Genomic DNA, 25,405 nt, shown 5'->3' on the forward strand with positions numbered 1-25,405 from the left:
GCTAAGTCTGCCTTATGAAAATTGTTTTCCATGTGTTATCAGCATCCTGTGGCTGTAAGCCTCACCCCAGTCCCCCTACCACTGCTTGGTGCTTCGCTAGTTGCACTTCATGTCACTGGATCAGAGGCATTTCACTTTATCCTTGTCGTGGCCACACTTACAGTATGTGTGCTGTCCAGTCAGTTGCTAAAAGTCTTGGAGAAAAGTTTGTTTCTTTAGGACCAGTCTCATTTATAAGTGGCTGACTACCGGGGATGATTTCACAGTCTCCAAAAGAGTCTGGTACTGAGGCCGAAAAGTCGGCCTCTGTATACCGGTGCTGAATCAAATCTCGGAGACAGAGTTCTGGGTGAAGTAGAAAAGAATAGCTTTATTGCTTTGACAGGCAAAGGGGGACACAGTGGGCTAGTGCCCCTCAAAACTGTGTGTCCCAATCCAGGGGGATTTGGTGAGGAGTTTTATAGCAGTGGTTCAAGGGTGGGGCTGCTGATAAGGATCAGGGCCTGAATTCCTTTACTCTGGCCTCAGGTGGTCTTCTGGTGAGCTTCTGTGATTCTCAAGGTTATCAAACTGTGACCTTCTCTCTGGGACATCTTCCATTTGTTGGGGGTTTTAGTTCTGTGGAAGAGCTCAAAGATATTGTCATGTGTGTCCCTTGAGGCGGAACCAGGACCCGCCCCGAGGCTGCACTGTTGTTTCTTGGCTGCTCCCCCTTGTCCCTGCATCCCCTCCCTTCACTGATCAACAACTGTTTGAACCTGCCCTTTGGAACTCAGGGAAGGTCATGGAGGCTGAAGTCTATTCCCTACAAACAAGAAACAGGGACACAGAAAGGCTTCTGTGCCCAGGAGCCCCACAGGGTCCTGCTCAGTTTCAGTATCCCACAAGACACTACTCCCACATCCATCCTGATAGAGAAAATCCTATGATGAAAACCTTGAGGGAGGGGCTTCCCTGGTGGCGCAGTGGTTGAGAATCTGCCTGCCGATGCAGGGGACACAGGTTCGAGTCCTGGTCTGGGAGGATCCCACATGCCGCGGAGCAGCTGGGCCCGTGGGCCACAACTGCTGAGCCTGCGCGTCTGGAGCCTGTGCTCCGCAACAAGAGAGGCTGCAACAGTGAGAGGCCCGCGCACCACGATGAAGAGTGGCCCCCGCTCGCCGCAACTAGAGAAAGCCCTCACACAGAAACGAAGACCCAACACAGCCAAAAATAAAAATAAATAAATTAATTAATTAATTAAAAAAAAAAAAAACCTTGAGGGACTCTAAAAGTTTGCTAAGTGTTATGGACTGAATTGTATCCCCCCATCCCCCAAAATTTGATGTTGAAGTCTTCATCTCTGGGACCTCAGAATGTGACTCTATTTAGACAAACGGTCTTTAAAGAGGTAAGGTAAATGAGGTCATTAGGGTGGGACCTAATTTCATCTGGCTGGTGTCCTGTAAGAAGAGGAAATTTGGATACAGACACACACAGAAGGAAGACCACGTGCAGACACAGAAAGAAGATGGCCATCTACAAACCAAGGAGAGAGGCCTCAGAAGAAACCAACCCTGCCCACATCTTGAACTTGAACTGGCAGCCTCCAGAAATGTGAGGAAATACATTTCTGTTGTTTGGGCCACCCAGTGTGTGGTACTTTGTTACGGCAGCCCTAGAAGATGGATACAGTAAGATACAAATTTATAGAGTTGCAAGGGAGGGAGCAGAGGAAGAAAAGAAGGTGTGGGCAGTGGTTCCCTATCCTGGGGACCCCCGTTCAGCAACTTGTGATTGAACACCCATCATGAGCCAAGTCCTGTCCCAGATGCCAAGGATTCAACGGTGAGCAAACCAACACATTCCCTGCCCTTCAAGCATTGATAGCCTATCAGTCATCTCTCCAAGAGGGCTTGTTAAAGATGCAGGCCAGCACCCACTGAATCTGAGTCCCTGGGTGCGACCTACTTCCCCTGCATCATTTATATCTGATGGGAATAAGTATATTAGATCCTTCTCTGCTGCACATTTGAGAAGAGGAAATAGTATAAGCTTCTGCAGCTGGTGTAGAGGAGCTGTCAGGGACAGAAAGAAAAGGAAGCCGGAGACGAGAGGGGCTGAGCATCCCCCCAGATGAGCTTCACCTACATCACAATTTAGCCTGAAGGCTGGCCAGACCCCACGCTTTCTGTTGTACCCTCATGCTCTCATGAATTTCCATTAGGGCTGGGAGTTTCTAGGAAATTGGCTATTACTAATATCATCCCAGGAAAATGCCAGCAAGAAAATACAAGATGATGGCCATACATAGAAAGAAGAGCGTCACAGGAACAGTGTTTGCTGATAAGAAGTACTAAAGAGGATTTTGCTGCTGGGTTAGTTATTCTGAAAATCTCTCCCCCTAGTCTCTTAGGAAGCTCTAGGCATGTTACCTGAGTCATCGCCTTAAGGCACAGGGCTAGGTCTGGTGCAAAGCATTAGAGCATCTGGATCTCAGCATTTGAGTTTCCTTCAGGTCCCTCTCACCTCCATTTAGTGGGTGAGGTTAAGAAATAACATATATTGACTGCTTAGAGTTCTTCACAGTTTGCAAATTGCCTTCATAACAATCCTGAGCAGTGGGAAGCTAAGGTTCAGAGACGTAAGTGGTATATCCAAGGTGACAGAGCTGAAACTGATGGGTGAAGAAACGAGAATATGGGCCCCCTGACTCCCAGTTTGGTGCTGTTTCTATCAAGCTGGCTGCTGGTTCTCTTAGTCTAGCAGTTTGGCATTTAAATGCCCAGTGAATACAGAACAAAGGTCAAGGGTTCTGCTTGTCGAGAATGAGTGCACCACCTTGAGTGGAGCCTCCCGTGATCCCAGGAGAGGAAGTCCAGGTTTATTTAAAAGAGCATCGTTGTCTCAACTTCCATGTCTATTCTTTTTTAAAAATTTATTTTATTGACGTATAGTTGATTTACAATGTTGTATTAATTTCTACTGTACAGCAAAGTGATTCAATTATATATATATATATATATATATACACACACACACACACACACACACACACACACACACACACACACACATTCTTTTTCATATTCTTTTCCATTATGGTTTATCACAGGATATTGAATATAGTTCCCTGTGCTATACAGTAGGACCTTGTTTATCCATCCTCTATATACTAGTTTGCATCTGCTTATCCCAAACTCCCAATCCATCCCTCCCCCACCCCCCTCCCCCTTGGCAGCCACAAGTCTGTTCTCTATGTCTGTGGTTCTGTTTCTGTTTCATAGATAAGTTCATTTGTGTCGTATTTTAGCTTCCACCTATAAGTGATATCATACGGTACTCATCTTTCTCTTTCTGTCCAGGTCTATTCTTATTCTACACAAGAATAAGATAATTTGTTGGACTTAAGTAGAGTTCGAAGATAGTGGCCAGGCAGAGAAAGGAGGGAAAGAGTTCGTATACCAAGGTGTGTGGCTGTGAGGAAATTGGTTTATTCATTCATTCATTCTCATTCATTCATTCAACAAGCATTTACTAGCCACCTCCAGTGCCAGCCACTGCTTGGGACACTAGAGTTCCATATGAGCAAAATTAAATCCATTGCTTGCCCTCCACTAATAAAGTGTCCAGTCTCGAGGGGTGAAAGATGCATTTATCAAATAACCACAAAAAAATGTGTCATTTCAATCTGAGAGAAGTGTTTTTAGAGGAAGGACAACAGTCAGGAAAGGCTTCCTGAGGAAGTGACATTTGAACTGGGCTCCTAAGTGGGAAGTGAACTCCCGGGAAGATGTCCAGGATGTGCAAAGACAGAAGGGATGCTTCAAGCAAATTACACTCAACTTTGAAATCGTATATTCATCAATTAAAAATGACTTATATGAAGAACACGCCCCAGGAGCTCAGAAGTAAAGGAGAGGTTCTAAGTACAGGGGAACTAACTCCCACTCACCAGCGCCCACCCACCCATAAAAGGAGCCATGGCCAGCCAGAGAGTTTTAACTGTACACTTACAACTAAGATCAAGGATAAATGATATCCTGTCATATTTACTGTTTCCTTGGGTTTCAGAAAGAAGCCAGCTTCTACAATTGAATGTTTGGAAGGTAGTTAGTTCGGATGTAAACTGTCAGACTTATGGTTTCTGGCCTAGCATGTAAAAAGCTTGGAAGTCGCCACTCCATCCAAGCAAGTAGAAAGCTGAACACGCTGAAAAATCAACCACTCTTCTTAGATCCACACGAGCGGTGAGATCCCAGGGCAATCTGCTGCCTCCACACTGGAGAGACAGACAGGCACGTGCAGAGACTCACAGCTTCTCAGAGCAGCAACTCCACGGGAACCAGAGTGGGGCAGGGAAACCCGGACTCTACTGGTGAATTGCAGGAGGCTCAGTGTGGACAACTCTGAAAGTTAAACCCCTCCAGGGATCCAGTCATGAGGGGTGCAGGTAGGGGTACACTTTCGTTAGGCTTTTCTCCTGGATCTCTACCAGGTTCTCCCAGGGAACATCAAAGAACAATTTCCTAGTACTTCTGGCAAGGGGAGGGGAGAAGAAATCAACTTGAAACACACCAGAGCACTCGTTCATCTTAAGGTCTACCCTCAGGAGAAGCTAGTCATCCAGAGCCTGACCTGCTGGGGTAGGAAAAAGAGTCTAACCTGGGGGAAGGGAAATACCCAACCTCAACCCACTCTAGCCATCCCGTCTCAATGAAGAAGCACGTGTGAAGGTCACAGTCCAGAAGCATAGGCTCGCTAAAAGACTGAGACCTAATCACACCCCATAAAACACTCCTCCCCTCCCAATTCCTCACCAACATCTACTGCCATATTAACTAAAGGCCTATTTACAGCAGTTCCTTTTACCCAGTATATCATGCCCAGCTATCAAAAAAAAAAAATGACAAAACATACTAAAAAGCAATGTGCATAGTTGAAAGAGACAGAGCAAGCATCAGAACCAGATTAAGATATGGCAGGAACATTGGAATTATCAGACCGGGAATTTAAAACAACTATGATGAATATGCTAAGGCGTCTACTGGATAAAGTATTTAAGAATAGAAGCATGTAAGAAAGGGAGGTTAATGTAAGAAGAGAGATGGAAATTCTAAGGAAGAACCAAAAAAGAAATGATAGAGATAAACAGTATTGTAACAGATATTAAGAACTGTCTTTGATGGTTTATTAGTAAACTGGATAAGACTGAGGAAAGAATCTCTGAGCTTGAGGATATCTCAATAGAAACCTCTAAAACTGGCAAGCAAAGAGACAAAAAGACTGAAAAAAAAAAGGAATGGAATAGTCAAGAATTGTGGGACAACTATAAAAGGTATCACGTATGTGTAATGGTAATACCAGAAGAGGAAGAAAGAGAGAAAGAAACAGAAGAAATATTTGAAAGAGTAATGACTGAGGATTTCCCCAAATTCGTGTCAGTCACCAAACCACAGATCTAGGAAGCTCAGAGAACATCAAGAAGGATAAATGCCCCCCAAAACTACACATTAGCATATCACTTTCAAACTACAAAAAAATCAAACATAAAGAAAAAACTCCTGAAAGAAGCTGGGGCAAGAAAGCATCTTATCTATAGAGGAGCAAAGATAAAAATTACATGTGACTTCTTCCCAGAAACCATGCAAGCAAGAAGAGAGTAGAGTGAAATATTTAAAGCGTTGAGAGAAAAAAACCCCACCAACCTAGAATTCTTTACCCTATGAAATTATCCTTCAAAATCGAAGGAGAAACAAACACTTTCTCAAACAAAAATTTAGGAACTTATTGACAATAGGCCTGCCTTGCAAGAAATGTTAAAAAGAAGTTCTTTAGAGAGAAGGAAAATGATATAGGTCAGAAACTCAGATCTACCTAAAGAGAGAAAGAGTACTTAGGAAGGAAAAAGTGAGGGTAAAGTTAAAACTTTTATTTTTCTCGTCCTTAATCTAACATGTAAGAGTTAGATGGGATCTCTTGAGAAGTGTGTACAACGGCCCCCAAACTGTCTGCCTGAAAGATGGGAGGCTGGATGCTTACCCAACGGTTCTCATCCCTCAAACAGCAGTTGAAGGTGGCCCTGAGGCTCTTTATCCCCAAACACCTCCAGGCTGCACTGGGATCACTGCTACACTCACCTGGTTCAGTGCATTATTCTTACCTAGGACACTTTAATGGCTTTTGACCTCAAGTTTCTTTTCTATTACAGCTCATTCTAGCCATTGCTAAAGACTGAAGTACTTAAAGTGTCATTTTTCAAGATAAGACATATTATCTTTTTCTGTTAGTTTCCTAATAAAGTACCAATTATTTGACATGCTATTCAAGGCCCTTTATTATCTGGCCCAAATCTTGCTTTTGTTGACTCTCTCCATTTTTGCTCCCATCACTTTGGACCAAATCACTTCCAAAATTGCCTTTTCTTATTTTTAAGTTTTTGCTCATGCTCTGTTCCTCTTCTGGAATGCCTTCTCCCTATCACCACTTAACAATCATACCTATATCTTAAGACTCTACTTAACCAATACTTCCCCCACGAAGCTTTGAACACCTTAGCCGGAAGTACTTTCTCTTTTAAACTCGTTCATTATAGTATTTTAACCTTCTTAACACTCTTCTCACATGCTATCTTGTATTAGTTAATTGTTGGATACTTTGTCTCCATGACTGCATTGTTTCTTAAGGGCACGTATTATGTCAAAATAGTATAAACGTGTCATTTATAACTAATATCTAATGATTGCCACTAGGTGCTATTCACAATGCTAACTGCTTTATATATATTTTCTAACTTAACATCCACAACACCTCTTTATTATTTATTTATGTAATTTTCATTGGAGTAGAGTTGCTTTACAATGTTGTGTTCGTTTCTGCTGTACAGCAAAGTGAATCAGCTATACGAACACATATATCCCCAATTTTTTGGGTTTCCTTCCCAATTTAGGTCACCAAAGAGCATTGAGTAGAGTTCCCTGTGCTATACAGTAGGTTCTCATTAGTTCTCTATTTTTCACATGGTAGCGCAACACCCCTCTAAAGGGGGAACTATTAATAGGCAGTGTTATATCCATTTTACCAATGACGACTAGAGCTTGAGGAAGTTCAGTAACTTGTCAGGGTTACACAGTCAGCCAATATCACAGCTAGAATTTAAACTCAGGCACATGAGAGCAGGATCTTTGTCAAATTCAGTCAAAACCTAGAAGAGCGCCAGGCACATGAAAGGCACCCGATAAGTATCTGTTGAGTAAGTTAATAAATTGTATTTCCAAAGCACAGTCTTCTTGAATATCATATAATCAGTAAATATGCTACTATTATCATCTTTAAAAAATGGAGAAAATTGGTAGTTGTTCTCAACATTAGCTGAATAATATTAATGTTGCCCAAATACCTGTTGTTGACAAGTGAAATGCGAAAATGCTAACTTACAAAATATAGGTTGAAAAATAAAAATGTAATTTGTTGATTTCAAGTAATAAACATGGTTTGAAATGTAATATAGTGTATGGGAATATGGCAATCTATAGAATTCAGTGCTTTGCAAGTCTTATCTTGACACCCTAGCAGCCATGAGTGCACCTAGTATCCAGATCTTGGTTTCTAAATACAATCCTTCAGTAAAAGGAACTAGAGCCCTTTGAAGAATGGTTGATTCCAGGGCTGGGGCAGGGCGAATACAAAATGAGCTTGCAGTATCTTGCGGTGTCAGAAGGTAAGGAATATGCTCATAAAAGGATAGGGAATGGTGAAAAAACACAGGAACCAAATGGCAGGAATTCCCAATGGCCAAATATAGGACAATTTAAGCAACAAAGATAAATAAATATGGATTATAAATAAATAAATATGGATTATAGCCCATAAAATAAAACATACACAAGTCCACAAAGATATAAAAAATAGAATAAATAAGTAAATAAGTAAATAAGTAAACAGGTAGAAGAGACATCTTTTTCTTATATTAGAACTGAAATTAATAAGTGTAGAAGGAATGACGGAAATAGAAAATCACAATGACGCAATAATAATGGTTGTAGGCGAGAATCACCAATGGGTGCTAAGATTAGTGGGCAAAAGTATGATGAGAAATAGAATATTTACATAGTGTTGTGGTATCTCTCCAAAGATAATTATTATGCAAAGGGGAAAGTAGTAACTTTACAGTGGGAAACCCGGCTGATAGACATCACTGCAAGCAAGTGATCAGAGTGTAAAAGGACCACAGACATCATCTTCTGCTGTGATACACTGGGAAGGGCATAGCATTTGTGTGGTACTTTTGCCAAAAATACATAACCTCAATCTAATCATGAGCAAACATCAGGCAAACCTAAATTCAGAGACATTCTTCAGAATGTCTCACCATACTCTTCAAAAGTGTCCAAGTGGTGACAGCACAGAAGGATCAAGTGGTCGCAGATTGGAGGAGACTGAGGAGATATGACAGCCAAATGCAGTGTGGGATCCTGGGTGGGATTCTGGACTAGGAAAAGAGCACTAGTGGAACAAATGGGGAAATCCTATTAGAATTTCGAATAGGTCTGTAGATTAGTCAATAGCCAATTTACTATGGCTATACAAGATGTTAATATTAAGAGAGACTGGGTGAAGGGTTTACAGGACTCTCTGTACTAACTTTTCAACTTCTCTGCCAGTTAAAAATTATTTTCAAGAAAAAGTTAAGGAGAAATCTTGTATGGTATTATTAAATCCTGTTTTTTTTTCAAAGATGGAGCCTTAATAATCTACCCAATATTACAGAAATCTGGGAGGCAGTAAGTCTAGATCTTGGATTATAGAATCAGAGTTTAGAGTTTTAAAAGCCCCTTGGAGGGCTTCCCTGGTGGCGCAGTGGTTGAGAATCTGCCTGCCAATGCAGGGGACACGGGTTCGAGCCCTGGTCTGGGAGGATCCCGCACGCCGCGGAGCGACTGGGCCCGTGAGCCACAACTACTGAGCCTGCGCGTCTGGAGCCTGTGCTCCGCAACAAGAGAGGCCGCGATAGTGAGAGGCCCGCGCACCGCGATGAAGAGTGGCCCCCGCTTGCCGCAACTAGAGAAAGCCCTCATAGAAACGAAGGCCCAACTCAGGCATAAATAAATTAATTAATTAATTAAAAGAAAAAAAAACAACTTAAAAAAAAAGCCCCTTGGAGAAGCATTCCGTACACCCACATCCCCTTCAGGTGAGGAAAGCAAGGCCCAGGGAGGCTGAGTTACGAAAGTTTTGGTTCTAGAACTCAAGTCTTTGATCTATGCATTCATTTTTACTTCTACTTTACAACACTGCTGGATTCAAGTCCAAGAACTCTTTCAGTTGATTTAATTAATTCAATTTAATCTAACTTCATAAGATATTTTTACAAGAAATATAATATTCTAATGTCTAATGTGTTTATAATGAAATTATGAAAATCTTGCTCAAGAAGAACAATGTTTTGCTTTTCATAAAACCTTGAGTAGCACTTTGAGAAGTAAAAATAAACTTTGACTGTAAGATTTGAACTTAGTTCAACTAAACTTCAAATCAGTTTCAAGGAGCTCAGGGTTTGATTAAAATGCATTATTCTCTTTGGTTAAAGCCACCCTTTGATTTCTTGTTGCGTGTAGGTTCTCTCTTGCTTGGTTGTTTGCTTATACACACACACACACACACACACACACACACAGCACATTCATTAAAACATGATAGGTCACTTTATGTCATTTGGTATAATTGTCTGAGATGGCTTCATGATATAATCATCGCCTAATAGGGGCCATAGCAAGACAATGATAGTCTTGGCATTCAGCCCATGTTTTCCTCCAGTTTTTATTGCCTGTTAAGATTTCTATTCCTCAACAAAACCTGCACTTACCCCCCTCCACCCTGCAATGTCTGGGCTATGCATTTAACAGATGGCCTTGTTATACAATGAACTTAATGGGATTAGACTAGATCATTGCATTTTAGAGATTCTTCCTTATCACAGCTGTTTCTTCTCTGAAATGCTATCACTCAAATAATGCATGCAAGATACTCCTCTGGTCAACCCTAGTTTTCCAAAAAGCACCAATACAGAAACCTGAACACATCTGTATTTTTTTCTTTTAGAAAAAGAGAATTTGGGTGCCAGAAATGAAAGTACTTATGCCTGCTATTTATGTATGTGTGTGACGACAATACTTACTGGAAAAAGTCTAAAAAATTACTGAGTGGTTAAGCTAGATGTTAGGAAAATTACTCCAAATATTATTTCTAGGGTAGAACCTCTGTGTCTCTAGAGCTGAAACTCCCCGTGTTGGTCCATTAAACTCTACTTTTCTCGGGTACGCGGGACCAAACTTCCAGAGTCATCTTCACCATCACCGCTCCCCACTCCTACCTCCTCCACATTCCATTAGAGCCAGTCGTTACCAAGCGTTGCCTATTTCCTATTTACATGATTTCCTCAGTTCCTTCCTCTTAGCTGCCATCATCATCACCCTCGTTTGGCCCCAGTTGATATGAAATGAAGTATCCTTAAATGGCTACGGGGCTGAGGGAAAAGAGTATTTTCCATCTTTGGTACCCAGCAGATCACAGTAGTGAGATATGGGGGAAGTTCCTTATGCCTCATCTCCCACTTAGGGGCAGAAGTAGGATGGGGTGAGTGGTGGGATTACATCATAGCAGGGCAGCAACCTCATACGAGCAGAAGCTTCTAGTGAGGGTCCAGAAACAGGAATCTGATGGGTGGTTCTCAACCTGGCAGGTCCCAGTAGTTATGTTCTTATCCTCATATTCCTATTTGGCAGGGGCAGGGGAAGCAAAGGTAGTAGTGTAAATTAAGATTGGGGACCATGGACATTGAATAAGCAAAAGAAAATAATATCAACTAGTGTAATAATATCAACTAAGAAAAAGAATACCTCCAAAATATAGAGTCTCGTTTTAAGACTTGATTGAAGAGCTACCATTTATTAAACTGTGCTCTATACAATCTCATATTAAACCCTCACCTCATTTCATATTAGATAAACAATCTCATTTCATCTTTATACCAACATATTATTATTTGAATTTACCGATAAGGAAATTGCAATTCAGAAAGGTTAAGGAATTGTCTTACTCTTATACAGCTAGAAAGCAGTGGAGTCAAGTTTTAAACCTGCGCCGTCCATCTCCAGAATCCTAGAATGCAGCTTTTCAACATCTTACGTGGCCCAGCATGTCTGGGAAGTAAAGTAGCTTTGATTCCGTTTATGTTAGTCAAACAGGTTTTCTTTCCTATTCTAAGCCATTTTACAACATTTTGTAAAAATCCTCTCCCAGCCTAGAAAGTGCTAGTACACACAGTCCAGTGAAGTCAGTATTATTTGCCCCATAATACCAGATAAGGAATTGGAAGCTCAGAGAAATCAATTAACGTGTCCACTGCCACACAGCTTATCAGTGACAGATGGGAATCTGAACCCGGGCAGTCTGATTTCCCTTCCCCTTCACAGCCACTCTGCCAGCTTTAATATGGTTATATTGATATTGGTTTGATGTTTCCCAAAAAGAAGTAGTGTGTCATCCAAATTTACCCTATATACTCTCCTGCTGTGTGTGTACACACACACACACACACACACACACACACATACATATAAGTGTGAGTGTACATATGTACATAGGGGAGAGATTCAGAAATAATATTCCAAGGAATATGAACTATATTTATCTTCTATGCACTGGCTGGCATGCTTTGGACTCTTAATTCTCAGGAGTAACACTGGCTATGATTGCAATAATGTTAGCAATATAATTGGCCTCATGCCTGCTTCTTGCCAGCATTCTTTTTTTTTTTGCTAAGACAAGAAGACTAAGTGTCTGGTCCTGCCCAAATACAGAACATCTGTAACTTGCAGAACAGATCATGTGACAAAGGGTAAATGTCCATCAAACCACCTCTGCATGTCTGTGCTTTTGATTATTTCAAGGTACTAAGTGGTCTGATTTCTAGTCAGTCTGGGGGGATGAAACAGCTGTAATTCACAATTAATATATGTATCAAACATCACGGTCAACCTTAGTCTTTCTCCCCATGAAAGCCAGCGGGCTTGTGTCAAGACCATGTAAAGAGTACCTCCTGCTGTCTAACGAATGGGGCAATGTGTGTGCCCCGCCGTTATCATAGGTAGGTTTCACAGCAGCCTGCCCAGAAATGGGTCAGTGGCAGGCAGTGTGGACCGGAGGAAGCACCTACAATGAGGGAAAATCGTTCACCTCAGGAATGGGAAAAACAACCCCATCAAAAGCCATCACTTTGGATAAGCACACTTTTTCAGGTGTGTTCCACTCCATAACAACTCCGAGTGGTTGGACGCATTTCAATTCAGAATTTCAAATCTGTTATTGGCTTTTGCATTTGTTTTCTCCTGAATTCTGCAGGTGACCAGGTAGATAAAGTGACAAGGTTTGAAATTTTGTTTCTGTTCTATTTAGAATGGAGGACCTGGAACAGGGCCACCGAGAGCCCACACCATGCCTGTGTGTGAATTTAAAGGTGCCTCTGCTTATCCCAAGGGAAGGGAACCACTTGGTAAGTGCACCTGCCCCCTACCTGCCCGTGGTGGGACACAACCTGTACATCATTGGCTGCAGCCCGGGTCACGAAATAAGCTCCGGTTCTGGAAGTATGTCAGGGGCTGTGCAGGTGCCTGTATATGGAGCTTACAGAGATTGCACATTTTCCTCAGCTAATTCATTTAATTAGGACCAAATAATTACAAAATTTCTAAAGTCCAACAATATTTTTTTCATGATATACTTTTAAAATTTACAAGCATAATGTTCAGCAACCATGCTTGAATTTTTTCAAGCGTTACATTATTATATTCCAAAATAAGTCTTGCATTTAAAGACAAATATTACAATGCTCATACTTTGTTATAATTCTCTGTCTGTCTTTCTCACCTAGAATATTAATTCTGGGAAGGCAGTGACTGTGTCTACCTTGTCACAGCACAGTGTCTAGCACATAGTAAATACTACTACATATTTTTTAAATGAAGGAAGGAATTTCTTAGTTTTCTTTTAGACCTTGAAACTAAAGGGACAAATATAAAATTTCTGATGAGCAGTTTAAAAATCATTTTTATTCCTTCATTTAAAAATAAAATTTTTTCTTTTCAAGTACTTTCTTCACTTCTTTCTACAATGCTTATTTCCTAGGGCCATTTTGTTTAGTTTGATAGGGGAGTCATCATGGGTATCTCTTGGGATACCTGCAAATCCACAAGTCAACTCCGACTTTCTTTGGAAAACGTCACTCACCCTTTGCGTCGGAGCCTATGTGCTTTCCTTCCCCGGGACTTAGGACTGAGATAAATTATATACAGTCTCTTTGTGAGCGAGTACAACTGCAAGGTGCAAGTGCTGGCACTGAAACAGCACCGTGTGCTCAGAGAAATACAGTCTGCTGGCAGAGAAAAGCAGATGCGTAGAGAGAGAGACCAGAAAAAGAAAGAAAGTCCTGACAGTCTTAGATGCCAGTCACTCCCTTCCAAGGTCTGGCAGAATCCCTGTCCTTAGGTTCCCTTGAGTTACTTCTGTAGCCTTCATGTAAATAGTAGCTCCTTTTATGGCTTAAGCCAGGTTAAGTGGGTCAATTCCTAACAAATGTGATAATATATTTTGAATGAAAAGTAAGTGAGGCATTGTTTTCAGGGCAAAGATAACTTCCAGGAAATGTAGAGCAGTGCAAGAAAAATTGAATAGTTTCAATGGGGCTTCCTTAACATCGCCAGATGAGGCAACAGCAGGTGGTATGCCCTAGCATCACCACACAGAGGCAATCTGGAGAGAAGAGCTTCAGGTTGGTTTGACGGCCGGGCGAAGAATAAATGAAATGCCAGAGCTCAGCTAATAGGTTCTTGCCAAAAGAGAACTTCGCACATCTGTCTGCTGTGAGCATGGGAACCAGGCAAGAGGACTCTAGGGCAGTGTTTCTCAAAGTAGGGTCCTGGGTAAAAATACAAACCCCTGAACCCCATTCCAAACCTGGGAAATCAAAATATCTGAGGGGATGCCATGCATTCAGCCTTTATTAATAGGCACAATGGGCAACTGGTATGCACACTGTCTCAGAGCTTTCTACTCAGGATGTGGTGTGAAGACCAGCAGGGATGGTGTCACCAGGGAACTTCCTGGAAATCAGGGGTCTTTCCCACCCACCTGACCTACAGAATGATGACCTGCATTTGAACAAGATGACCAGGTGATCGAGATGTTCATTAAAGTGGGGGAAACCTTGCTCGAGATCATTAGTTCCCTGCTTGGTTGTACACTGGAACGACCCAGGTCACTTAAACACATTACTGTGGTCTGAGTTTTACCCCCCAGAGAGTCTGAATTAACTGGTTTGGAGGGTGACCTGAGCATAAGCACTTTTAAAAGTTCCCCTAAATGATTCTAATGTGTAACCAAGATTGAGAACCATTGCTTAACAGGGATGACTAGATACCTCCTAGAAGAAGGCATTCAATTTGTTGAATGGATTTTGAAACTCATGGACGGGACCATAGTCTGAAGACAGATTTCTTTTGATTTGAAGGAGCAGGACCCCAGAGGGAAAGAAAATTGTATTTCTTTTTAAGTTCCAGAAAGAGCTGGTTTGGAAAATCATAAGAGAGACCACAGAGGAGGAGAACTCCGAGTTTACAAAATGAACTATGGAGTCTAGAAAGCATGCCACCCAGTAACCTTTGGGGGAAAAGAAGGCTTTTGCTACTTCTTAAGAAAAACCCAAGAAGACTGCAACCCTCTTAGGTGCTGGAGTTAACAGATGCCTAGGTGGAAAATTAGCAATGGCTAAAGGAATAATCTAGGATAAGCCTAAAGGCATCTCAGAGACCTGAAGACCCCAACCTGCGAGTCCCAACCGTAGCACAGAAGCATTTGCTGAGAGTGAACCAGAAGAGGCCAAGATAGAACAAGGAGGACCCAGGACACATGGAACTTTTGAGCAGTGGCCATTACGCAGACCATTGCATTAATCACCGAAGCTTGAGCAACATGTCAAAGACCATGAGAGACTGAGCTATCCTTCAGCCAGAGGCCAACAAGTACAGATGACGTGCTTGGTCCAGGCACCCCTTTCTCCGTCCCTGGACAAAAGGCCCCCCCTTTGCTACTCCATTCCTTGGGAGAGTTGCTGCAGAGGGAGGAAAGAGAGAGTTTTGAATCCAAATGAATACTTACCCAAGTGACATTAAATCTGAATCTAGAAGTGACTGCAAGATTGAGGTTTTCCACCATAGGAGGAATGGAGGCTTGAGAGCTAAATGGGATTCGCTTATAGAAAAATGAGGAAAGTTCCATGTCTAATTCCTGAATTATGCCTGCAAATTTCAAATCTGCTACACTAGCTAGGAGGATCTAGTCACCTGCCCATAAGGCAGTTTTCCTCACATTAAGTCCCTGGGACTTGGTATCAAGATAAAAAGGCTTCTTTGAATGGCATTCTTTTTGCAAGAAAATGAGGATGAGGGGAAATGTTACACAATCATGAAGCACAAGATATCTATATCTGAGAGGCAGAACTGGGACCAGAACTCAGGTCTACTATCTAAAATGTACTGATGAACTCTGAAAGCCTCAAGGCTATCTTGAGGTTAAGAAATCAACCAAGCGTCATTAATGGTCCTGTCTTAGTAAAGAGCATTTACTTTACAGACAGATGGATACACTGCATTAACGTCATTCATTACTGTAAAGTGAATCAGCCTCAGTGGATAAAGTTATTGACTAGTGAATGGCCTCAAATGGCCATTTTCTGATTGTTAAGAAGGGATGAAAAAGATGTAGTTAAGAGATGACCAATCACTGACATTGTACTTACTTCCTCTGTTCTCTGTCTCACTCCTTTACCCCCCTCCCTGGAGGGAATATTCTTTGAGAGAAAAGTTGTTTCATGTTTCTCTCCTTCCTGGCCCTTATTTAGAAGACTTCAAAGGAAATCACTGGACTTGACTATGTGATTGATATATCCTATATTTCCCTCACCTTGTGGAAGGCACGGCCATTCTCTGTCAGTTCCCTGGTACTAAGGGAAGACTATGAAGGGCATAAGGAATAGCAATAACTTTCTAAAATAACTGTTTCTCAGGACTTCCCTGGTGGCACAGTGGTTGGGAATCCATCTGCCAATGCAGGGGACACAGGTTCGATCCCTGGTCCGGGAAGATCCCACATGCTGTGGAGCAACTAAGCCCGTGTGCCACAACTACTGAGCCTGTGCTCTACAGCCTGCGAGCCACAACTACTGAGCCCACGCGCCACAACTACTGAAGGCCACGTGCCTAGAGCCTGTGCTCTGCAACAAGAGAAGCCACCGCAATGAGAAGCCCGTGCACCACAACGAAGAGTAGCCCCTGCTCGCCTCAACTAGAGAAAGCCCGTGCAGCAACGAAGACCCAACGCAGCCAAAAATTAAAAAAATAAATTTAAAAAGTAAAATAAAATAACTGTTTCTCTAAAATTGTGACCCAGGAATTGAATTTCATTAATCATCCTGACATAGTTTGGGAAGAAATCACATAGGGGATCTAATTTTTGGATTATTTAAAATTGAATATATTATGTATGAGACTCCCCTCCCCAAAAGAAAACCTAACCAATCATTGATTAGGCTAGTATAATATAACCTAAGAAAATGAATTTCACTAGATGCTCTTGCAATTGCTACAAGGAGGACCCATTCATATACAATACAATTCTAAATCCGCTTTGAGCCCACTACAACATCTATGTTAGTGCCATTGAAAATTCCTGGCAAATTTATAAGAATATGTTGCAGTATCCTTTCTGCCCAATCCTGGAGGGGAAGAGAAAGTCAAAGGATTGAAATTAGTGATGTATATTTAGGCAGTCAGCTTACTGGAATGCTGCCCCAAACCAGCAAATGCTCTACATATGGAAAATACTCAATTAGGGGAGGGGTGATGGAAAGAGACAAGGTCTCAATAAATGGTTGAAGCTGTCAATGAATTATTAATGATTTCTAACTATTTCTTGAAACCATCTTAAAATAACCAACATAAAAGGGAAAATTGAACCATAAAACCAAGAAGTCTAATGTTGTCTGCTAACAACCCCGATTATTGAAACAATCCTTTAAGACAAATCTATATTTTCATACAGCGTACATAAAACATGAATTATCTCACTGGGCTGTATGGATCTCCACTGAATCCTCACTGTGAATTAAGCAATCAAGAATTGGTAATTATCTGTATCACGAACCAGTTCTTTTTGCTTTGCTTTAAAAGTCATTTTATCTTCGGAAAACCCCCAAACGTGGCTGGAAAATATTTATGTTCCAAAACCATGAGCTTATGACAGAAGTGCTGAGGTTCATAAGTCAATTCATAGGAGCTGTGAACTCAACAGGGAATTATGGGGTTAAAATTAATTGCTCTGAAAAGTTATCTGATGCAGGCTGTCATTGTCAATGGAGACCAGATTACTAAGGAGTTTCAAATTATAAACTTTGGTTGCAAAGTTGATAAGTTTTATGTCCAATGTAGTTTTTTAAAAGCCATCTTGCTTTTTTAACTTCGTCTCTTGACAGGAAAAGGAGTGTTTGTTTTGTCTGTCTTCAGAGTCTCATGAAAGTTGCTTTGGAATGGTACCCAAAGAGCCCATGTGATGGGCAAGCTTGGCCTTAACCTGTACAAGAGAACTGCTTAAACACGATGCATCGTCCAGAGAATAGCTCTTTCTAGGAAGCAGACTCTGTTGTAGGAAAAGAAAGAAGAACTTACCTGGGTAATCATTCTTGTCTATGTCAGAATCTCCTCTTAAAGTAAAGCCGAATCCAGAAGGGACAGCCTGTGAGGCCCACACTCCTTGCAGAATTTGGGAAGCCTTGGCGTTTAAGCCATTCTTGTTCCCGTTGTAAATGAGCACTTTGCCTCTTTGGTCCTTGCCTGCAAAGGGCGCACCGATGGCAATGTCTACAAACAGAGACACACAATTTTTAAATAAGGAAGAGTATTTTAGAAAGAGAATTAAGTACAATCGAAGAGAAGTACCAAACAGCCCAAAGGGCTTCTTAAGGTTTCCATGAAAATCTGTAGTACTGCAACAAGAGGAAATTATTTGTTGTCTTTCATCCATCCAAGAAATATTTATTGAGTGCCTATTATGTGTTGGGCACAGTGGGTTCAACGGCGAACCAGACACTGCTTTTCAAAAGTTTATATTCTAGTGCAGGGAATAGACAATTTGAATAAAGAAATAATCAAGAAAAGATAGAAAGTGACAAATGCTATGCAGAGAATCTTAAAAATATTGATATGATGGAGAGTGATTGGATTGTTATTTTAGATGAAGTGGTCAGACAAGGTGTCTCTAAGGCTGATCTTGAAACTGAAATCTGGGGACAAGATGGAACTGACCATGTGGAATCAGAAGGAAGAGCATTCCAGGCAGAAGGAATGACTGTGCAAAGGCCCAAGGATGCAAGGAGCTTGGCCCACCTGAAGAGCAGCCAGAAGGTGATCTACGTGGGAGCTTAGTGAGTAATAGGGTAGAGCTGGGTCAGATTAATGGGCTGGGTAGACCAGATGAGGCACCTCTGCAGAGTAGTTAAGAGTTTCTTGTTAAAAGAAATAAACAACCTCTTTCACAAATATTATATCCTTGAATGATTACATCATTCCATGATGTAGGCAAGACCCGTTTCATAGTTGAGGACTCTGGGAAACCGAGAGAGAACCCTATCGCCTGTCTCCCTGTTAAACATAGCACTGAATGAAAACTACCTTCCATATATTGTGTTCACCAGGATTGCTCTAGACATTACACCTAACTACTTAGGTTTACATGAAAAAGAGCACCAATAACACAGCAACATAACAGCCCAAGCTGCTGACGGACGATGGTATGTGTCCTCATTTTGTCTTTCATCCATTTGTATTTGTTCCTAAGTAAGTCTGATAAGACTGAATGAATTGTAAACTGATTTTCACTACATAACAAGGATCGTAAATCCACTTTCATTTAACAGGTAAGGATAAACTGTCAAAAAACTCAGATCGTTGTGGAAAATAAAGATATTGCCATACGGTAGGTGGAAAGGGGTACTTGCTTCACATCCTCTGAGTCAGTGAATTTATATCTGTCCCCTGGTTACATCGCATTTTGGCATCATTTTAAGGACACCAAGGCTCAGAGAGGCACAACTCCTTTTAGGTTGTTAGAAATGTTTCTCTTAGCTCTTAGAAGTATCATTAAGGGTTTGAGAGAAAAGACAAATAGAAGAGATGATGAAAAAGATGACTACACAGATAATTTAGCATTATTTATTTCATTTGGTGCTCAGGAATAGGGCAGTTTTTGAAAGTAACAAATCAGTTAAAGATGAACTTGTCTCTTTTTTAAAAAGTTTCCCTGGAACCATGAGCCTTTAGTATGCATTTATACCTTATGGTACTTTAAAAGTTACTAACTATACATTGCTGAGACATGTTTTTTCAAGGAAATCATAAAAGTACGTGACTACTTGCCGAAGGTATTAATGAATACTTTGATTTGATGGGAATACTCCCTAGGCTATTTTGTTGGAGCAAATTCCTGTTACTCCCTGGAACTTCAAGAAACCCACTCTACCTTGGTTCTTAACTTAAAGGTCCTGAAAATGTATGCAAAATTTTGTGTGAGCTGGCATGTTTTTCTGTGGAGAGGGTACTTAGAAGGCATTCATAAATTCCTAACTTAAAGAACCATAAACCTAAACTAAGAATTTAACACTGCTTAACAGTGTACATTGAGAGTGCCTTTAAGCTGAAGTTGAGAGATCAATTAAAATTCAGCATAACCTGTACGTAAGCCATATGAGTTACTCAGAAGGCAATCCACTTGCTAATATATCAACATGTATTTATTTGTTTTGACTCTGTACATATAGTACATTCTCTAACTCTCTTCAAGTCATAAATCTGTATGTCAATTTTAAAAATAATTGCTGTTTTGTTTAGAGCTGTCATATGACACCCTAAATCAACATGAGAAAATTTCCATGTAACATCTATATTAGCCAAAACTAAAGTTTAAATTGCCTTGAGATTTTGGATAGTTTATTAAAGACCAATCAGAAGAACTGTACCACACACACCACCGTGAAGTCTCTTGTTTCCGTCATGCAACAGTAACATGAAATTGTGGCACATAAGTAATTTCCATGCATTGGTGTAAATTACCATTGTATCCATCTTGGTTCAGGTCTCCTAAATGTGCCAAAGCACTACCGAATCTCCCGAAAATGTCAGTGCCTGCGAGGATCTGCGGATTTCTGAAGGCCAGCACGTTCACTTGCAAATACAGGTAAACTTGCCCTACTTCTCTGGGGTTGCTCTCAAATTCACGTTCCATAAAGAGAGGTGCCCCGATCAATATGTCATCCATTCTGCAGGGAACAAAGAAAGAGGTCAACACAGACATGAGATGCTGTTGGGTAGATTTCTAATCAACTAGATTAGTACATTTCCACTGGTATATTTCCTTTTCCAAGGGATATTTTACAATTGTCATATTTCTTTCATTGCTTTGTTATGTCTACGGAATAGAATGCTGTAAGAAAATAAGAGTTGTTAAATTATCACACTGAACTTTTTAGCTATGCTAAAAATTACTACTTTAAGAAAACCACAGGTATTTCACCCTTTTCAGCTCTTTGGTGCATTTCCAGAAAATGTACTTACACAAGTAAAATGTATCAGAAAGACCTAAATAGGTTTTTCTAAACATGGATGAGAATTTGTCTACAATTTAGTTAACTATACATTTATATTATGAAGTTTTCTTGCAGTAATAAGGTTTAAAATAAAGTCTGTCCTCCTCTTTTCTTTTGTTACCTCCATTCAAATAAAACAGAGGCCAGAGAAGGTTCTCATACTGGCTAGAAAGCTAGAAAACAAAATTTTCCTCCCAAATGCGAATTTATAGTTTTTCTTTGTAGGTGAAGATATTATAGCAGAAAACCAGTAGATAATTTTTCAGGCTGAAAAAATTTCAAGAAAGAGATAGCAATTGGATTGCTACACACTTAGGTAAAACGTTTTCTTAAAAATGTTCCAAATGGGGACATCCCTGGCGGTCCAGTGGTTAAGACTTCGCATTCCAATGCAGGGGGTGAGGGTTTGATCCTTGGTCAGGGAGCTAAGATCCCACATGCCTCATGGCCAAAAAACCAAAACATAAAACAGAAACAATATTGTAACAAATTCAATAAAGACTTTAAAAATGGTCCGCATCAAAAAAACAAAAAAAATCTTAAAATAATGTTCCAAATGCATTTACTTGCCGTGCTTTTGTGCTCTATCTAGGCCAAGAGTAAGGCAGGGATTGGGGCTGCGCCAGGCCTCAGGCTTTGCCCTGGAGGAACTTGGTTGCCTCTCTTTCTGTTATTATTACTGTCAGTATGAAGAGACATTTGTTAAACACCTAATTGTGTGTGTTGCTGCCTTGTAGTTCAAAGACGTCTAAAACCACTGGTTCTCTAGTGCAGAGACTGAGTAGGGCCATCTTCTCATTCTCAACAGAAGGAACAAAGCCATACAATTGGTCCCTGAGGGACATGGGACTGACACATTACCTCACTACGTTTCTCACTGCCAACACTGTGGAGTTCTAGAAATGCAAAATTATTCGACCTATGATTGTGAAAGATTAGCACATCCATGGGATCTTTGGATTCTTGGACTATTGTGACAATGTTGATTTATTTTCGTAGAAATAGATTTCCCTAGATATTTAAGTGTAAGGCTTCTAAAATGTTCTAAATGCCAAAAACGGAGAAAGACATTTGTTCTTAATTTATAATTGTGTTCTCATAAAGCTGAGAGACAATAACTGTCTTGGATTCAATTGATTCAATGTGCCTTGTGCAATATTTTGCATTTAGTGTCAATAATATTTTATGTCAGCAGTACCACTTAAGAGTCACAGTATATATTATTGTTTAGGCTGGTGTTTTTAAATCTTGATTTGCAACTCATTAGTGGATTGTGAAATCAATTTAATGGGTCTTGACAAGCAATTATAAAAAAATGAAATAGAATACAATAGAAAATATGAGTCAATGCATTACACATACTAAGGGTGAATACGGTTCCATGAAACCTTTTGTTTCAGTTGTGTGTGTGTAGTGGGTTGCAATGTCAAATGTATTTCTGATTACGATCCCACAGGGCCAAAAACTCATTGAAAAACCACTGCAGTAGGCCATGCGTGCTATTAGGCTATTTCAAAATTTACTTGTCATATCCTTTTTTAGAATATACCCAATTCAAGTTTAAAGTTTTAAAAATATTTATTAGTAAAGACGTTCTTTACTGAGCTTCCGAAAAAGTAGTTGTGTAACAGACTGGGTGCCATTCTAAGAATATAATATATATAAAGTATATCATATTTTATACGTATACATGTAATCTCAAGAAAGAACAATGATGAAGCAATATTTATGATAAGGTTTTCACTAAAAACCATCTTTTCTGTTTGTGTCATGTTGGTAGTTTGGATGAGATCTAAGTTATTATGTAAAGGCATTTTATAAAAGTAGGATATACACACTAAATCTCATCTTATCTGAAATGTCTAATATTTGAGCACAGTTTTCTTTACATCTCTATGTAGCATTCACACAGGTTTTATTTGCGTCCTTTTTTATGTCTAAAAAAGTATTATGTCCACTCTAATAATACAATGCAAGGTGCAGGTTCTCATTCTTTCACATGTTCTTTGAGACAAAACATTATAAATATTTCCCTGAAGAGCAAAGCATAAATAGAGTGATAAACAGAGAGGGGGGATGAGGGAACTCATCAGTGAGAATATTCATTATGAAGAATCTGAATTCAAGTTTTCTACAGCCAAATGGTGTTTAATATGTTGATTTAACATAGACACGTCTCTGTTTCTTCTTTTTTCACAATAGTCCATAGTGCATGCTAATGCCTGTGACTGATTTGCAGAATGTAGTTATTAAGAGAATGCAGGTTAGGAGGCTGTATACTAGAATTGATATCTAATCAATATAATTGTTTTATGATAGGTGAGAACAAATATAGCCTATCATTTATGTTACAGAAATCAATTTGCAATTTCTTTATGTTTTAATTTTCTAGATTTTCTACTTAATTGAATCATAATGATTTCTCTTCTATGAGAGAACCCACTTGGAGTAAATCTAGCACCAAAACACAGTTACTCAAAGCTGCTTCCTTTCAAATAAATTTTCTCTAAAATGCTCTCAAGTTAACTAACTGCTAAGAATCTCTCTAAATTTAGTTCCTTTTGGCCCTGCAGAGGCTAAAACAATCCAATGGATTAAACTGTAATTCTGTGAATTTCTCAAATAGTATGAATATTTTGTTTCAAAAAGCCATAAGAAAATAAACAGATTTGCTTGTTTAGGTTCAAGAGGAAAATACTATCTCCCTTTGCTGTTAAATTTGTCCAGAAATGCCTAACAGAGTTTACATTGAAAGATTTGGTAGTTCTGGCTATCTTAAGATAACTGAAGTTAATTTCACCAGCTTGTTTATATTTTACAAAATAAGTCACAGGCTTGACAAGATCAACCACCAACCAGCATGCACGTAACTGTTTGGTCTAAACTTTTGCAGTCCACTCGTAACACCTGGAGATTTTTTAAAATAAAAAAATATTGGGGAAATCCCCACCAGTTTATATATTTGGTCACATTACTTAACAACACTGTCTTTTTTTTTTTTCCCTGATGGTGGGTTTTGGAGCATTTGTAGGGACTTTGCTTTTGTTGCACAGTGGATAGAGAGGATGACATACACTGTGAAAGAAACTTCACTAGGTAGTCTCGCGTACAATAGTACTTAGTTATCTCTCGGATGGAGAAAGGGAAGTCTGGTTCAGTTCCACAAAATGTGAGTCCTAACTTCTGAACCATGAATGATCAGCTAGACGACTGATGCTCTTAATCCTATTCTGAGTCACTGTACAACATCCACTCAGGTCCAAGACTTGAAAGATTCAGGCTATTAAAAAAAAAAAAAAAAAAGGCTATTGGAAAATTAGAAATTGGGTAAAGAAAGGGAATTAAATCTCAATTCTAGTATGAAACTCTGCTGATTAATGCTCATTTATAATTCCTTAATCACTGATAAATGCTGGGAAAGCTAGAAAGGGCTTTGTGAATTTTTTAAAAATTGGAGTTATAGACTCTCTAAAATTATTTATGAGTTAAACTAATGACTTGGTCAAATGCAGCAGCCTAGTAGGGCTACTTTTAATATAATCAAACAAACTGATTTTTCTTATATGCCATGATGCTGAAAACCATTCATAACTGAATATTTTATCAGTCAGTTGTTTTTAGCATCATTAAAGACAACCTTAAAGTTCTTTGGGTGAAAATAACTGAAATTATGGTTTTATATTTTTATAAAGTGGAAGTATGAGCTTGTTTATAAAAATAATGGAAATTAATAAAATGCACACTTAATAAACAGATTCTTATCAATGAGCAAAACAGAGTAAACACTTAAACACATGTATATGCTATTCTTCTACCCCAACCCTTATTTAAGGTCATTGAAATCCATGTGTATTCTACATGTGTATGTATATGTATATCTATATACATGTTATAGACAATATCTGTATGTTTTTACATGAATATGAGTACAGATAGGTCTATATGTGCATATATATGTGGAATCTATAAAGTGAAATTCACACAAGTAGAGAGTGGTGCTTACCAGGGGTGGAGAGACTGGGGAAATGCGGAGATATTAGTCAAAAAGTACAAAGTTGCATCTATGTAGGATGTATAAGTTCTAGAGATCCAGTGTACAGCATAGTGGCTATAGTTAATAATACTACATTGTATACTGGAAATTTGCTAAAAGAGTAGATTTTAGGTGCTCTTACTGTACAGACACACACACCCCCTCCCACGGTAACTATGTGATGGATGGACCACCCAGTTGGATGGATACAGATGAATCACATAGATGGAGATGTTAATTAGATTGAATGTAGTGATCATCTCACTATGTATATGTATATCAAAACATGTCCACCTTAAATATACATAGTTTTTTACTTAAAAAATATTTTACAGGTTATTATTGGATCTCTTCAGTGACAAGTGTACTAATTTATCTGTTTCCCAATTTTAAAAAGTAAGTGAGAGGCATGCCAGTCATTGTACTCACTTACTAGATTAAAAATTCTTACTTCTTACAGATTTTAAACCCTTGAAGACTGAAATTATATATATGCTTTCCTACTAGGTATTTTATAGAGCTTAGTAAAGAGTTCTCTGTATATAAGTGAACAAAAAATTTATAAGGTAAGTCAGCAAAAGTTCTGTGAACTAATCAAGACCTTCCCCTACTTAGTGTGTGCTCTTGGGCAATTCACTTAACTT

At 39.7% G+C, this 25,405-nt stretch overlaps 1 protein-coding gene across 1 annotated transcript in view; it reads right to left on the bottom strand.

Annotated features, from left to right (window-relative positions):
• ITGA8 (integrin subunit alpha 8) overlaps nt 1–25,405 on the bottom strand; it is a 183,133-nt gene that overhangs the window by 104,820 nt on the left and 52,908 nt on the right. The window contains exons 12-13 of the mRNA XM_082385316.1: nt 20,196–20,401; nt 17,757–17,948 (exon numbers count right to left, since the gene is read on the bottom strand). Of these exons, the coding sequence (XP_082241442.1) occupies nt 17,757–17,948; nt 20,196–20,401 (398 nt within the window). The remainder of the gene's footprint in view (nt 1–17,756; nt 17,949–20,195; nt 20,402–25,405) is intronic.

This window comes from Balaenoptera borealis (assembly GCF_965194805.1).
Source record: "Balaenoptera borealis genome assembly, chromosome: 3".
Lineage (NCBI taxonomy): Eukaryota > Metazoa > Chordata > Mammalia > Artiodactyla > Balaenopteridae > Balaenoptera > Balaenoptera borealis.